Below are 17,017 nucleotides of genomic sequence, written 5' to 3' on the forward strand. Positions count from 1 at the left end.
GATTCATGGGGTTGCAAAGAGTCGGACATGACTGAGCGACTGAACTGAACTGAACTGATAGTAGTTCTAGTTCCCTTACTCTATATCTGTATATATTAGTTGATCTCTTTGAGAGTCAAATTCATATTTTGAAATCAAGGGAAGTTATCCTTTGAAAGTTGTTATAATGGTCAAAACATGACATATGTAAAACACCTAACACATTTTGTGTAGGTGTGTAGAAGATCACTTATTCACTTAGGATTGAAATCTTTATTTTATCTTTGCTAAGTCACTTGCTAAGTCACTTCAGTCGTGTCCGACTCTGTGCGACCCCACGGACGGCAGCCCACTAGGCTCTGCCATCCCTGGGATTCTCCAGGCAAGAACACTGGAGTGGGTTGCCATTTCCTTCTTCCTTATTTTATCTTTAGTACTTGGAAATCAGAACTATGCAAGACCATGGAATGACTTTAAATATGTGCTGAATTTTTTATAGATAAATAGGCAGATTTATACAGATACATACTTTTTATTCTTTTAATTAAATTGTACTTAGAAAATTTCAAAAGTTTAAATATATTTTTATTAAAATACTGCAAGTGTGGAGTACTTCTTCAGAAGTACTTATAAAACTGTCTTAAATTTTGCACTAAAGTTGTGGTAGTGACAACATTCTGTGGTAAAGACATAGAATTAAACTTTATACATAAAATATGTCATTGATATTTCTAAGAAAGAAGATGAAAGCGATACATTGTAAAATAAGTGTGGACCTAAAGATATTTGTAATCTCTACCAAAGGAAATGAATTGGGATGGACAGAATGGAGATATGGGACAACAGGACCACTGGAACTGATTTTGTTCTCCTGGGGCTATTTCACTGCATCCTGGCCCCCAAGCTACTTTTTACTTTCGTCTTTCTAGTTTTTCTCGTGGCCCTTATTGTCAATAGTATGATGGTGATACTCATTTGGTTGAACTCTCATCTCCATACTCCTATGTACTTTCTTCTCAGTCAACTTTCCTTGATGGACCTCTTGTATATCTCTACTTTTGTTCCCAAGATAGCCATTGACTTTTTGTCTGGACGAAACAACATTTCCTATACTAATTGTGGAATCCAGCTCTTCCTCTTCATGACTCTGGTGGGAGCAGAGTGCCTTCTCCTGGCAGTCATGGCTTACGACCGCTACGTGGCTATATGCCATCCCCTTCACTACTCAATTCTCATGCGCCCTACAGTTTGCATTTTCATGGTGGCTGGCACTTGGCTGAGTGCTCTTATCAATGCCTTCATCCATGTTGTCTATGTTCTGAATCTTCCTTTCTGTGGCTCCAGAGAAATCCATCATTTCTTTTGTGAGATCCCAGCTCTCCTGAAACTTGTTTGCACTGACACTTCTCTTTATGAAAATGGTCTTTTTATAAGTGGTTTTATATTTCTCCTCTTTCCAATATCTGCCATCATGGCTTCATATGGGCAGATTCTCTCCACTGTTTTAAAATTAGAATTAAACATGGGGATGAGGAAGGCTTTGTCAACTTGTTCTTCCCATATGATTGTGGTGATTCTCTTCTATGGAACTGCCATCATCAAATATTTTCTCCCCAAAGCCTATCACACTGCTGAGCAGGACAAAGTGGTCTCTATCTTCTACACCATCCTCACACCTGTGCTCAATCCCCTCATCTACAGCCTGAGAAACAAAGAGATGTCTGGAGCCCTCAGGAAGTATTGAGAAGAAAAATAACCAAATAAGATGATATCTACTGAGAATAGGAGAAGAAAGAATTGACCTTAGTTACAGAAGGCTTTTACAGTAACAGAGATGAGAAATATATAGTCAACAAATGGTACTTTTCTGTAGACATCTCCTGGCCAAACCACTTCACCTTATCTTTAGTGGACTGCTAATGAAACATAGCATGCCTTCCTTCTATGCTTCATAAGATCCTCACAAATTTATTAACAAAAATGTAATGTCAGCAATTTGCCAATCAGCAATCAATACAAAAAATAACTCTTTTTTTAAAAAATTAGATGAGAAAAAAATGTTAATCCTAAGTAATATTGATTCTCTACTACATTTTAAAGTAATTTTCCCTAAACCACTGAGTTGTAACAATATTTAAGAAAATATTTATAATACATTCGTCAGAACTTTCTTTTTTCTATTCTTACTATAACATTTAATTTTGAACATATGATTCAAGTGTGGCTCACAAACACAAGATTTTCTTCTTATTCTCACCATTTTATACAGGAACTGTTGTGTGTTTGTTTTACTAATTGCTATAACCACGATAGTTTAGCTTTGATACAAAATGGTGAGAATAAGAAGAAAATATTGTAAAATAATTAGCTTCCAATAAAAAAATAAAAAAATTAAAAAAAATAATTCCCTATAGTAATTTGTCTTAACTAATGATACCAGTATACTTAACTATTTTTTAAAATTTGTCATAGCATTTCTTTTCAATTTATAGATTTATTTCTATTAAAGTTCCCACTTTGTGTAAAATATTTTTTCTTGATAAATTTTCACAGGTGAAAATAATGAATCCAAGGGAATAATTATTTTTTAATGTTTCTATTCTTATCAAATTGATGAGTTATATACATTTATAACATAACAAATAAATGCATGTATGTATATGTATAGTTTATACAATCCAAATCATAAATTTAGCATATATGATTTTATATGTTTTATTTTATTAAGTTAGTAAATGATAGAGACCTTATTATAATTGAAAGATACATTTATTCATTTAGTTTTAATTGATTTGGAAACTTTCCTTGTGTGTGTGTTATGTAAACATTTTCATTTTGGATTTTTTCATACTAAACTTACCCATTTATTATTTCTGATCTTTATATATTTTTACATATTTGACTTATTGACATATTTGAATACATGATATTTAAGAATTTATTAAAAAATAGCCCATCCATTAATTCTCTTATAGTTCTATGCTATGGCCATAAATTACATATTTGAATTTATAAAGCTTTCATTGAGTCATTTTATTATTAAGAACTATTATTATTACTACACATAATTTATTTTGTACTTTCACTTATCTTTTCACTGGCTGTTGCCTTTTAAATGTAATTGGAAATACATCAGCTAGATTAAAAATATTTCACCCTTGTGTCTATATAAGACTTGCAGCTGTATATTCCTGCAGTCCTAAAAAGCGACACACTAAAAAAGAGAACTAGACAACTACGTCATGCCATACATATAAATCAATTAAAAATGGATTAAAGACTTGAATATGACCTAATTTTTAATTTCTTTAACCAAATATACATTGAAAAAAATATTGTTTTCTTTACTTAACATTTTGCTTGTCAGATTTTTCCCAAAGTTTTCATTTTATTTTGACCTTTATAAACTTTTATAGCATCAATATGCATAAGTTATTTAGCCTTCAAATGTATTAGACATTGGAGCATTTTCTGTTCTTCACTATTGTAAACAACTACACTATCAATACTTGTATGCACATATCTTAGTAAAAATAAACACGATTTTTAAAAAAATATGTCTGTAAGTATATGTGCTAGGGAGAAGGTATGCCCATTTTAAAATTAATAATGTATATTAGATTACCAGGGTCACCATAAAAAATGAAAACAAACTTTGATGGATTAAAACAATAGAAATTTACTCTCTCACAACTCTGTAGTCCAGACATTCCATTTCAAGCTTTTGACTGGTCCAGGCTACCTGTGTATGCTCGTGTCAATCTTTCTTAGACTCTTTCGCTTCTGATTGTTTCTCACATTCCTTGGCTTGTGCAGCATAACTATGATCTGTCTTTTTCTTCACTTGGTCTTCTTTCCTTTGGATATTTTAATGTGCTCTTTTCTCTTATAAAAACATTACTCATTTGATTTTGAACCCACCCTAAATCCATGGTGATTTCATCTTGAGATCCCAAACTAAGTACAAATGCCAGGCTCTATTTCCAAAGGTCACATTCACATGTTCCAAAAGAACATGAATTTTGGGGGCCATCTTTCAACCCACTACAATAGATAATGCCAAAGTGTTTTCTAAATAATTTTAGTAGTTCAACTTATTCAAACATGAATTCCTTTTATTTCACAACCTTAAAAAATGCATGGTTTTCAAAATAATATATTTCTGTGCATATGATGAGTGTATCTGTATGGTCTTGTTGCTATTTATTTTGCCTATTTTTGATTACCAGCAAAGTTGTGTGATTCCTCACATATTTACTGTCCAGTTTTACTTCATTCTTTCAGAAATTGCATTTAAACAGTTTGTCTATTTAAGAAAAAATAATGAATTAGGCATTTTGTTGTTAATTTTAGTAGTTCTTTATAAAATATGGACAAAATTCATTTCCAATTACTCATGGTACAACTATATTATTCTTCCCTGATATGGGTTCTCACACTCTTAATGATGATATTTATTAAAAATTAACATTATTGTGGTAATAGTTATCAGTCATTTCCTTCAAAATTAATGTTTGTATATGTTGCCAGATAAATAATTTCACATCCTTCAATCAAAAAGTTATTCTTCCATATCTCTTCCAAGACATGTATGTGCATGTATGTGCATATCTGACTCTTTGTATCCCTATGGACTTTAGCCTGCCAGGCTCCTCTGTTCATGAGATTCTCCAGGCAAGAATTCTAGAGTGGGTTTCCTGGCCTTCCCCCACAGGATCTTCCCAACCTAAGAACTGAACCCATATCTCTTATGTCTCCTGCATTGGCAGGTGAACTCTTTACCACTACTGCCACCTGGGATAAGCCCCATGCTATGTGTATATGTATATATATATATATATGTATACACACACACACACACATATATAAATACATACCATATATGTATATGTATTTACATATATGTACATATGGTATGTATTTATATGTGTGTGTATACACACACATATATATATAATAGAATACTACTTAGTCATAAAAAAGAATGGATTATTATCATTTGCAGCAATATGGATGGATATAAAGATTATCATACTGAATGAAGTAATTCATATAAAGACAAATATTATAGGATAATATTTATATGTGGAATCTAAAAAAAACAATAAAAATAGATTTATTTAAAAGAAAAACAGACTTACAGACATTGAAAACAATCTTATGGTTACCAAAGATGGAAGAGGGACAAATTAGGGGTATTGGGTTAACATACACACATGACTATAAACAAAATATTCATGTATAATTTTTATATAAAAAGTAATGTCATGCTATGCAGCATAAAAAACTTTATTCAATAACTCATAATAACCTATAATGAAAAAATTGGAAATAATGTTTTATTATTACACAATACTGTACTTCAATAAAAAAGAGGTCATTATTTCAAGAAGATGTAAGAATAGTAAATATATATTCACTCAACATGAAAGCACTTAAGTAACCTAAATATATTAAGTAAATACCATCAGATATAAAGATAAAAATAGATGTGTATAATAATAATAAGGGGTCTTCAATAATCTACTATCAACAATGGATATCTTATCCACAGAAAATCAGCAAAGGAATGTTGTAACTGGATACATTAGAGCAAATGGATTTAACAGACATATATAGAATAGTCCATCTAACAGTATCAGAATATACAGTCTTCTCAAGTACACACAGAATATTCTCCAGGATAAATCATATGAATGGACACAAAACAAATCTTAACAAATTTAAGAAGGTTGGATTCATGCCAACTACCTTTTCTGACCACAGTGGTAGGAAACTTGAACAACAAAGTGAAAGTTGGAAAATTTACAAATATGTAGAAACTAAACACACTTCTCGGAGAAGGCAATGGCAAGCCACTCCAGTACTCTTGCCTAGAAAATCGCATGGACAGAGGAGCCTGGTAGGTTGCAGTCCATGGGGTCGCTACTAGTCGGACACGACTGAGCGACTTCACTTTCACTTTTCACTTTCACACATTGGAGAAGGAAATGGCAACCCACTCCAGTGTTCTTGCCTGGAGAATCCCAGGGACGGCGGAGCCTGGTCGGCTGCCGTCTATGGGGTTGCACAGAGTCGGACACGACTGAAGAGACTTAGCAGCAAACACACTTCTGATAAACAATGTGTCAAAAAAGAAATCAAAAGGGAATTTTAAAATTCTCAAGTAAATGTAATCATAACATGTCAGAACTTATGGAATGCAGCAAAAGCATTCTGAGGAGATATTTTAGAGTAATAAATGCATAACATTAAGAAATTAAGAATATCTCAAATATACAATCTAACTTCTCACTTCTAGGAACTAGAAAAGGAAGAACATATTAAGCAAAATGATAGCAGAAGAATGGAAATAATAATAAAAGAGAAAAAGTGAATTAGGGACTAAAAAGCAATAGAATGGATTAATGAAACCAAGAACTGGTTTTAGAAAAGATAAGCAAAATTGACAAATTTTCAGCTAGACTAGGAAAATAAGGGAAAGTATTCAGATAAATAAAACTAGATGTAAAAGAAAGATAAGACCTTACACTAGATACAAAAGAAATGCAAACAATCATAAAAGACTACAATGAGTAACTGTAAGTGAACAAATTAGATAACCTAGAAAATAGGGATAAATTCCCAAAAATACATTAGCTACAAAGACTGAAGTAGAAAAAGGCAGAAAATCTCAACATATCAATAATTAATATTGAGAATGAACTAGTAACCAAAAATCTCTCAACACAGAAAACCCCAAGAAACTCTTTTCTTCACTCGCCAATTCTGCTAAGCATTAAATTACAACTAATGCTTCCCTCAAGTTCAGTTAATAAATCATCTGCCTGAAAAACAGGAAACCCAGGTTTGATTCCTGGGTCACGAAGATCCCCTGGAGAAGGAAATGGCAACCCACTCTAGTATTCTCGCCTGGAGAATCACATGGACAGAGGAGCCTGGTGGGCTACAGTCCATGGGGTCGAAAGGGGTTGGACTTGACTTGGTGACTAAACCACCACAAAAATTAGCGCCAATTCTTCTAAAACGCTTCTAAAAAACTGAAGGGAATGAAACACTTCCAAATTCTTATGAGACCAGAATAACACTTATGCCAAAGTCGTATAAGGAAACTACAAGAAAAACAAACAGAAACCTATAAACCAATATCCCTAATAAATTTAGATGCAAAAAATTATCAGCATGTATTTTAGCAAAGGACTTCAAGAATAATAAAAACCAATTATGACAAACCTACAGCCAACATAATACTCAGTAGTGAAAACGTGAGAGCCTTCCTACTAAAAACTGGGGCAAGATAAGGATGCCCATTTTCACCACTATTTTTCAACAGAGTTTTGGAAGTCCTAGAAATATCAATAACCTCAGATATGCAGATGACACTACCCTTATGGCAGAAAGTGAAGAGGAACTCAAAAGCCTCTTGATGAAAGTGAAAGAGGAGAGTGAAAAGGTTGGCTTGAAGCTCAACATTCAGAAAACAAAGATCATGGCATCTGGTCCCATCACTTCATGGGAAATAGATGGAAAAACAGTGGAAACAGTGTCAGACTTTATTTTTTTGGGCTCCAAAATCACTGCAGATGCTGATTGCAGCCATGAAATTAAAAGACGCTTGCTCCTTGGAAGGAAAGTTATGACCAACCTTGATAGTATATTAAAAAGCAGAGACATTACTTTGCCAACCAAGGTCCGTCTAGTCAAGGCAATGGTTTTTCCCGTGGTCATGTATGGATGTGAGAGTTGGACTGTAAAGAAAGCTGATAGCCGAAGAAGCGATGCTTTTGAACTGTGTTGTTGGAGAGGACTCTTGAGAGTCCCTTGGACTGCAAGGAGATCCAACCAGTCCATTCTAGAGGAGATCGATCCTGGGTGTTCATTGGAAGGACTGATGCTGAAGCTGAAACTCCAATACTTTGGCCACCTCACGCGACGAGTTGACTCACTGGAAAAGACTCTGATGCTGGGAAAGGTTGGGGGCAGGAGGAGAAGGGGACGACCGAGAATGAGATGGCTGGATGGCATCACCGACGCTGTGGACATGAGTTTGAGTGAACTCCGGGAGTTGGTGATGGACAGGGAGGCCTGGCGTGCTGTGATTGATGGGGTCGCGGAGAGTCGGACACGACTGAGCGACTGAACTGAACTGAACTGAGACACAGCACCAGACAAGAAAAATAAATAAAAAAGAATCAAAATTGGAAAGGAACAAGTGAGGCTCTCAATCTTTACAGATTACATGATACTTAACAAAGACAATCTTTTTTTTTTTTTTTTCTTCTTGTCTTTAAATTCTGACCCTATCTGTTTATATTGTGTGATTTTGGGCAAGTTTATCTACTTCTCTCCAACTGTTTCCTTGTCTGTGAAATGAGGGAACTCATAATACATACCACCTAGGATCAAATTAGCTATTTCTGCTACTATCCCTCACCCGTGGTAAATACACAATACATGTTAGGGTCTGTAAAGACTGGGGCAAAAATTTATTGTTTCTAATGTTCTGTGCCCCTATAAATGAAATAATCAAGTTTATTTAAATAATCTTAAGTATAAGAAAATTTCTACTAATAAAGATTATGAGCTTTAGTATAGTTTTTTTAAACCTCCCCCCTCCTTTCTATTTTTTTAAAATTTTTATTTACTTATTTATTTTAATTTTAATTGGAAGCTAATTAATTTACAATATTGTGTAGGTTTTGCCATACATTGACATGAATCTGCCCCAGGTGTATGTGTGTTCCCCATCATGAACCCTCCTCCCACCTCCCTCCCTATCCCATCCCTCTGGTTCATCCCAGTACACCAGCCCCGAGCATACTGTATCATACATCAAACCTGGACTGGCGATTCATTTCACATATGATAATATACATGTTTCAATGCCATTCTCCCAAATCATTCTATCCTTGCCCTCTCCCACAGAGTCCAAAAGACTGTTCTATACATCTGTGTCTCTTTTGTTGTCTTGCATACAAGGTTATTGTTACCATCTTTCTAAATTCCATATATATGCGTTAGTATACTGTATTGGTGTTTTACTTTCTGGCTTACTTCGCTCTGTATAATAGTCTCCAGTTTCACCAACCTCATTAGAACTGCTTCAAATGTGTTCTTTTTAATTGCTGAGTAATACTCCATTGTGTATATGAACCTCAGCTTTCTTATCCATTCGTCTGCTGATGGACATCTAGCTTGCTTCCATGTCCTGGCTATAATAAACAGCGCTGCGATGAACATTGGGGTACATGTGTCTCTTTCAATTCTGGTTTTCTCGGTGTGTATGCCCAAGAGTGAGATTGCTGGGTCGTATGGCAGTTCTATTTCCAGTTTTTTGAGGAATCTCCACACTGTTCTCCATAGTGGCTGTACTAGTTTGCATTCCCACCAAAAGTGTAAGACGGTTCCCTTTTCTCCACATCCTCTCCAGCATTTATTGAATGTAGACTTTTGGATAGCAGTTATTCTGACTGGCGTGAAATGGTACCTCATTGTGGTTTTGATTTGCATTTCTCTGATAGTGAGTGATGCTGACCATCTTTTCATGAGTTTGTTAGCCATCTGTATGTCTTCTTTGGAGAAATGTCTGTTTAGTCCTTTGGCCCATTTTTTGATTGGGTCGTTTATTTTTCTGGAATTGAGCTGCAGGAGTTGCTTGTATATTTTTGAGATTAATTCCTTGTCAGTTGTTTCATTTGCTATTATTTTCTCCCATTCTGAAGGCTGTCTTTTCACCTTGCTTATAATTTCCTTTGTTGTGCAGAAGCTTTTACTTTTAATTAGGTCCCATTTGTTTATTTTTGCTTTTATTCCCAATATTCTGGGAGGTGGGTCATGGAAGATCCTGCTGTGGTTTATGTTGGAGAGTGTTATGCCTATGTTCTTCTCTAGGAGTTTTATAGTTTCTGGTCTTATGTTTAGATCTTTAATCCATTTTGAGTTTATTTTTGTGTATGGTGTTAGAAACTGTTCTAGTTTCATTCTTTTACAAGTGGTTGACCAGTTTTCCCAGCACCACTTGTTAAGGAGATTGTCTTTTCTCCATTGAATATTCTTGCTTCCTTTGTCAAAGATAAGGTGTCCATAGGTGCGTGGATTTATCTCTGGGCTTTAAAGACACCATCAAAAAACTACTACCAGAATGAATTTGGTAAAATTGCAGGATACAAAGTTAATACACAGAAATCTGTCATAATTCTGTATACTAATAATGAAATATCAGAAAGGTGATTGAAATATACACATTACTATATATATAACATAGACAACTAATAAGGACACTGTATAGCACAGGGAGTCTCCTTAATACACATTTTTTTTACCTACATGGGGAAAGAATCTAAAGAAAGGTGGATGTGTATATACATATATATGTATGTATAACTGATTCACTTTGCTTTACAAAAGAAATCAGCACAACATTGTAAATCAACTCTACACCAATAAAAATTTTAAGAGATAAAATAACATCACATAATAAAATATTTAAGAATAAACCTGACCAAGGAGACAAAAGATTTATAAATTCGAAACTATGAAACATTGATAACGAAAATTGAACATGAATTTAAAAAATGGTGAAAAAGATATCAATTACTTGGATTGAAAGAATTAATATTTATAAAATGTCCATAACAACCAAATCATCTATACATTTAATGTCATCAAAGTCAAAATATCCATGACATTTTTCACAAAGCTAGATCAAATAATTCAAAATTTTGTATGGACTCATAAAAAATGCAGAGTTGCCAAGCAATTCAGAGGGAAATGAGCAAAGTAAGAGGCATAACCCTCCCAGATTTCATACAACAGTCCAAAGTTACAGAAATTACAATGACAAGGTGTTGGCACAAAAATAGGCATGGGGTCATTGGAACAGAATAGAGCCCAAAAGTAAATCCAGGTAGAACCAAACATGGAACAATAGACTGGTTTAAACATGGGAAAGGAGTACATCAAGACTGTATACTGTCACCTTGCATGTTTAACTTATATCAGAGTTCAGTTCAGTTTAGTTCAGTCGCTCAGTCATGTCCGACTCTTTGCTACCCCATGAACCGCAGCACGCCAGCCCACCCTGTCCATCACAAATTCCCAGAGTCCACTCAAACCCATGTCCATGAGTTGGTGATGCCATGCAGCCATCTCATTCTCTGTCGTCCCCTTCTCCTGCCCCCAATCCCTCCCAGCATCAGAGTTTTTAACAATGAGTGAACTCTTCGCATGAGGTGGCCAAAGTATTGGAGTTTCAGCCTCAGCATTAGTCCTTCCAATGAACACCCAGGACTGAAGCCTGGTTTGGAGAATTTTGAGCATGACTTTACTAGAATGTGAGATGAGTGCAATTGTTCAGTAGTTTGAGCATTCTTTGCAATTGCCTTTCTTTGGGATTGGGACAAAAACTGACCTTTTCCAGTCCTGTGACCACTGCTGAGTTTTCCAAATTTGCTGGCATATTGAGTGCAGCACCTTCACAGCATCATCTTTCAGGATTTGAAATAGCTCAATTGGAATTCCATCACCTCCACTAGCTTTGTTCATAGTGTTGCTTCCTAAGGCCCACTTGACTTCACATTCCAGAATGTCTGGCTCTAGGTGAGTGATCACACCATTGTGATTATATGGGTCATGAAGATTTTTTTTGTACAGTTCTTCTGTGCATTCTTGCCATGTCTTCTTAATCTCTTCTGTTTCTGTTAGGTCCATACCATTTCTGTCCTTTATCGAGCCCATTTTTTCATGAAATATTCCCTTGGTATCTCTAATTTACTTGAAGCGATCTCTAGTCTTTCCCATTCTGTTGTTTTCCTCTATTTCTTTGCAATGATTGCTGAGGAAGGCTTTCTTGTCTCTCCTTGCTATTCTTTGGAACTATGCATTCAAATGGGTATATCTTCCATTTTCTCCTTTGCTTTTAGCTTCCCTTCTTTTCTCAGCTATTTTTAAGGCCTCCTCAGACAGCCATTTTGGCATTTTTTTTTTTTTCTTGGGGATGGTCTTGATCCCTGTCTCCTGTATAATGTCATTAACCTCTATCCATAGTTCATCAGGGAGAAGGCAATGGCAAGCCACTCCAGTACTCTTGCCTAGAAAATCCCATGGATGGAGGAGACTGGTGGGCTGCAGTCCATGGGGTCGCTAACGGTCGGACACGACTGAGTGACTTCACTTTCACTTTTCACTTTCATGCATTGGAGAAGGAAATGGCAACCCACTCCAGTGTTCTTGCCTGGAGAATCCCAGGGACAGGGGAGCCTGGTGGGCTGCTGTCTATGGGGTCACACAGAGTCGGACACGACTGAAGTGACTTCGTGGCAGCAGTGTAGTTCATCAGGCACTCTATCAGATCTATTCCCTTAAATCTATTTCTACCTTCCACTGTATAATCATAAGGGATTTGATTTAGGTCATACCTGAATGGTTTAGTAGTTTTCTCCACTTTCCTCCATTTCAGTCTGAATTTGGCAATAAGAAGTTCATGATCTGAACCACAGTCCGCTCCCAGTCTTGTTTTTGCTGACTCTATAGAGCTTCTCCATCTTTGGCTGTAAAGAATATAATCAATCTGATTTTGGTGTCGACGATCTGGTGATGTCCATGTGTACAGTCTTCTCTTGTGTTGTTGGAAGAGGGTGTTTGCTATGCCCGGTGTGTCCTCTTGGCAAAACTCTATTAGCCTTTGCCCTGCTTCATTCTGTATTCCAAGACCAAATTTGTCTGTTACTCCAGGTGGTTCTTGACTTCCTACTTTTGCATTCCACTCCTCTATAATGAAAAGGACATATTTTTGGGGTCACCTTGCTTATTTAACTTATATTCAGAGTACCTCATGAGAAATCCTGGATAAATCACAAGATGGAATGAAGATTGTCAGGAGAAATATCAACAACCTCGGATATGAAGATTATACCACCCAAATGGCAGAAACTGAAGTGGAACTAAAGAACATCTTGATGAAAGTGAAAGAGGAAAATGAAAAAGCTGACTTAAAACCTAACATTTGAAATGCTAAGATCATGGCATTTGATCCCATCATTTCAAATGATGAGGAAACAATGAAACAGTGAGAGACTTTATTTTCTTGGGCTCTAAAATCACTGCAGATGGTGACTACAACCATGAAATTAAAAGATGCTAGCTCCTTGGAAGAAAAGCTATGACAAACCTAGACATTGTATTAAAAAGCAGAGACATCACTTTGTTGATAAAGGTCTGTATAGTCAAAGCTAGGGTTTTTCCAATAGTCATGTACACATGTGAGATTTGGATCATAAAGAAAGCTGAGCACCGAAGAATAGATGCTTTCAAACTGTAGTGCCAGAGAAGACTGTTGAGATCTCTTGGATAGCAAGGAGATCAAACCAGTCAATCCTAAAGGAAATCAACCCTGAATATTCATTGGAAGGAATAATGCTGTAACTGAAGCTCTAATATTTTGGCCACTTGATGTGATGAGCAGATTCATTGGACAAGACTCCGATGCTGAGAAAGATAGAAGGAAGGAGGAATAGGGGATGACAGAGGATAAGATGGTTGCTTTTACTCCAGTCAAACACAGCTTCAAAGGACGACACTGAGAACCCACTCCAGTACTCTTGTCTGGAGAATCCCCTGGACAGAGGTGACTGGATGAGCTGCAGCCCATAAGGTTTCAAAGAGTTGGACATGACTGAAGTGACTTAGCAGGCACACATCAGCTATTTCCTTCAAGCACTAATTGCTCAAGTTACAAGCCAAGAAATTTTTCTTGACTCTTATCTCTTTTCTCTCTGTTCACTTGGTTTGATTTTATAAAACACACCATTGATTTACAATTTTTTATCTTTCCACTGTTAATGCTTACTGTGAAACATCACCTAAAGTTGCCCGATTTATTGCTGTAGATTCTTGATTCACCTTTGTTCCATAGCATTCATTCTCTGCAGAGCAGATGAAGTGGATGTATAACACTGTAAGTCAGATTATTTACTTTCTAAATGGTTTCCTGTGCTTGCACTTAAAATTCCTACTCTTTAACATTGCCTATAAAATTTTCATACTCTGGCCTTTTCTTAACTCTCTGATAGTAGTATATACACATTTTCAATGATAGAATCCACATATAATGCTTATTATTCTGATTTGATTGTATGCCAAACTTACTTTTACCTTAGGAAGTTTGAACTTGACATCGCTTCTCCTGGCATGATTGCTGCAGGTCTCCCTTTTCATGATCAAATGCAGCTGAAATATCTCACTAGATACCTTCAGGGGATAACTCATTTAATGGGCTAAATGGTTACTTTCCAACATATAATTCTTTATTTTTTTCACAACATTAAATGAACACTTTTAATATTTTTATTGTCATTTATTATTACTGGCATACACAGTAGGGAAATTTTACAAACACGGGGACCTAGTCAATATTGATCAGAAATTTAATTCCAGCACCTAGAATATAGTGCTCAAAGCAGAAAAGTCATTCAATAATTTGCATTGAATTGATGAACAGATAAAAAGAAATTATAGCCACACTTTGCTTAAAGAGCTTTTATTTTTGTTGTTATTGTTGTTTTGGGTTTTGTTGTAGGACAATGAAAGTAAGATGCAAATTCTTGTTCCTTGTTCCTAATAGCACATTACCAAGATTTCTAAAAAGTGGATAATTAGATTCCACTACTCAGTGTGCTCTAGTGATCAAATATTTCTGAAAATCTGGTAAAATAAATTTCATTTCTACTTCCAAAGTTTTCTTTCCAGATTTATTATTAATAGAACTGTGGTTTTACTTACTGTTTCTACCTTTTAAGAACAGAGTGTATTTGGATTTCTTTTTATTATTATTATTATTATTTAATTATTTATTTTTTATTGGAGGCTAATTATTTTACAATATTATATTGGTTGGTTTTGCCATACATTGACATGAATCCGACCTGGGTGTACATGAGTTCCCCCTCCTGAACCTCCCTCCCACCTCCCTCCTCCCTTTATCCTCCCTCTGGGTCATCCCCTCATACCAGCCCCGAGCATCCTGTAACATGCATCGACCCTGAACTGGTGATTCATTTCACATATGACAAAATACATGTTTCAAAGCCATTCTCCCAAATCATCCCACCCTCACTCTCTCCCACAGAGTCCCAAAGACTGTCTATACATCTGAGTCTCTTTTGCTGTCTCGTATACAGCGTTATCATTTGCATCTTTTTAAATTCCATATATATGCGTTCAGTTCAGTGCAGTCGCTCAGTTGTGTCCGACTCTCCGCGACCCCATGAATCACAGCAAGCCAGGCCTCCCTGTCCATCACCAACTCCCGGAGTTCACTCAAACTCATGTCCACAGAGTCGGTGATGCCATCCAGCCATCTCATTCTCTGTCGTCCCCTTCTCCTCCCACCCCCAACCTTTCCCAACATCAGAGTCTTTACCAGTGAGTCAACTCATCGCATGAGGTGGCCAAAGTATTGCAGTTTCAGCTTTAGCATCAGTCCTTCCAATGAACACCCAGGATTGATCTCCTTTAGAATGGACTGGTTGGATATATGTGTTAGTATACTGTATTGGTGTTTTTCTTTCTGGCTTACTTCACTCTGTATAATAGGCTCCAGTTTCATCCACCTCATTAGAACTGATTCAAATGCATTATTTTTAATGGCTGAGTAATACTCCATTGTGTATATGTACTACAGCTTTCTTATCCATTCGTCTGCAGATGGATTTCTTAAATATTTGTGCATCAGCAGTGATCGAGAGCTGGAGAAGGAAATGACAACCCACTCCAGTATTCTTGTCTGGGAAAACCATGAACAGAAGAGCCTGGTGGGCTATATAGTCCACAGGGTAGCAAAGAGTCAGACATGACTTTGCCACAGAACAACAGCAGGGATCAATAGACCTTACTTTGAGAAGTATTCATTTTGAATTATTTGAATATCAGAATTGATATACTTTATGATTTGCACAAAGAGTAGGAATGTGTCACAGAGTCTGAAGAATTCTGCCAAAACTCTGACACATGATAGTAATGAAAAATAATAATTAAATATACAAAAATTTTAAGAACAAAACATTTAAAAGGGAAACATTAACGTTGTCTTTTATTATATTTTTTTTCTTAAACTTAGATTTACCAAAATCAATCTTCTCAATGCCCCCTTCACCTCTTTGTTTCTGAGGGTGTAGATCAGAGGATTCAGGAGTGGGGTGACAATGTTGTAAAAGAGGGTGAGGAACTTGCCTTGGTCCTTGGAGGAGCTGGCTCCTGGTTGCATGTACATGTAAATAATATTTCCATAGAAAAGTGAGACCACTGTGAGATGGGAGCCACAGGTGTTGAAGGCTTTGTGCCTCCCAGAGGATGACTGAATACTTAATACAGCCCTCACAATGTAGCCATAGGAGATCAGGATAAACACTAAGGGTGACAGTACAATACCTATTGCAAGAATAAAGGCAATGCCCTCAACGACAGCTGTATTGACACAGGCCATTAGAATTAGGGCAGGCATCTCACACAGGAAATGGTCTACCTTCTGGTACCCACAGCGGGGTAACCACAGGGTCATTGGAGACATGATCAAAGAGTTGGCCACCCCACAGCCCCAAGCAAGGGACACTAAACCCAAGCATAACTGTGGATTCATGATGACCATGTAGTGCAGGGGCTTGCAGACTGCAACAAACCGGTCATATGCCATGACTGCCAGGAGTAGACATTCCACACCACCCAGACCCAGGAATAGGAAGAGCTGGATGGCACAGCCTGTGTAGCTGATGGTCTTGTCATGTCCATTTAGGTTATACAGAAGCTGAGGGATAGAGCTGGTGGTGAAACTAAGGTCCAGGAAGGAGAGGTGGGTAAGGAAGAAGTACATGGGAGTGTGGAGGTGAGGATCCAGCCGAGACACCAGGATGATGGTGGTGTTACCCACAAGGGTCAGGAGATATGCTATCAAAATAACCACAAAGAGAATTCTCTCCAGATGGGGCCGATCAGAAAATCCCAAAAGGATGAAATTTCCCTGAGTGCTCTCATTGGTTACATCCAT

At 36.5% G+C, this 17,017-nt stretch overlaps 2 protein-coding genes across 2 annotated transcripts; one reads left to right on the forward strand and one right to left on the reverse strand.

The window, feature by feature from the left end:
• The first annotated feature begins 805 nt into the window (after positions 1–805).
• On the forward strand, positions 806–1,723 carry LOC129558920 (olfactory receptor 2AJ1-like). The gene has a single exon (XM_055430336.2). It carries the CDS (start codon positions 806–808, stop codon positions 1,721–1,723), a length of 918 nt encoding a protein of 305 aa, XP_055286311.2.
• Positions 1,724–16,069: 14,346 nt separating this feature from the next.
• Positions 16,070–17,017, reverse strand: LOC129558921 (olfactory receptor 2W3-like). The gene has a single exon (XM_055430337.2). The coding sequence runs from the start codon at positions 17,015–17,017 to the stop codon at positions 16,070–16,072; it is 948 nt and encodes a 315-aa protein (XP_055286312.2).

Source organism: Moschus berezovskii, chromosome 8 (genome assembly GCF_049115385.1).
Source record: "Moschus berezovskii isolate FMDL1 chromosome 8, NW_MosBer_1.0, whole genome shotgun sequence".
Classification (NCBI taxonomy): Eukaryota; Metazoa; Chordata; class Mammalia; order Artiodactyla; family Moschidae; genus Moschus; species Moschus berezovskii.

Excerpts from the sequence above, each read along its gene's own strand:
- LOC129558920 (XM_055430336.2), top strand. The coding sequence starts at position 806 with ATGGAGATATGGGACAACAGGACCACTGGAACTGATTTTGTTCTCCTG.
- LOC129558921 (XM_055430337.2), bottom strand. The coding sequence starts at position 17,017 with ATGGATGTAACCAATGAGAGCACTCAGGGAAATTTCATCCTTTTGGGA.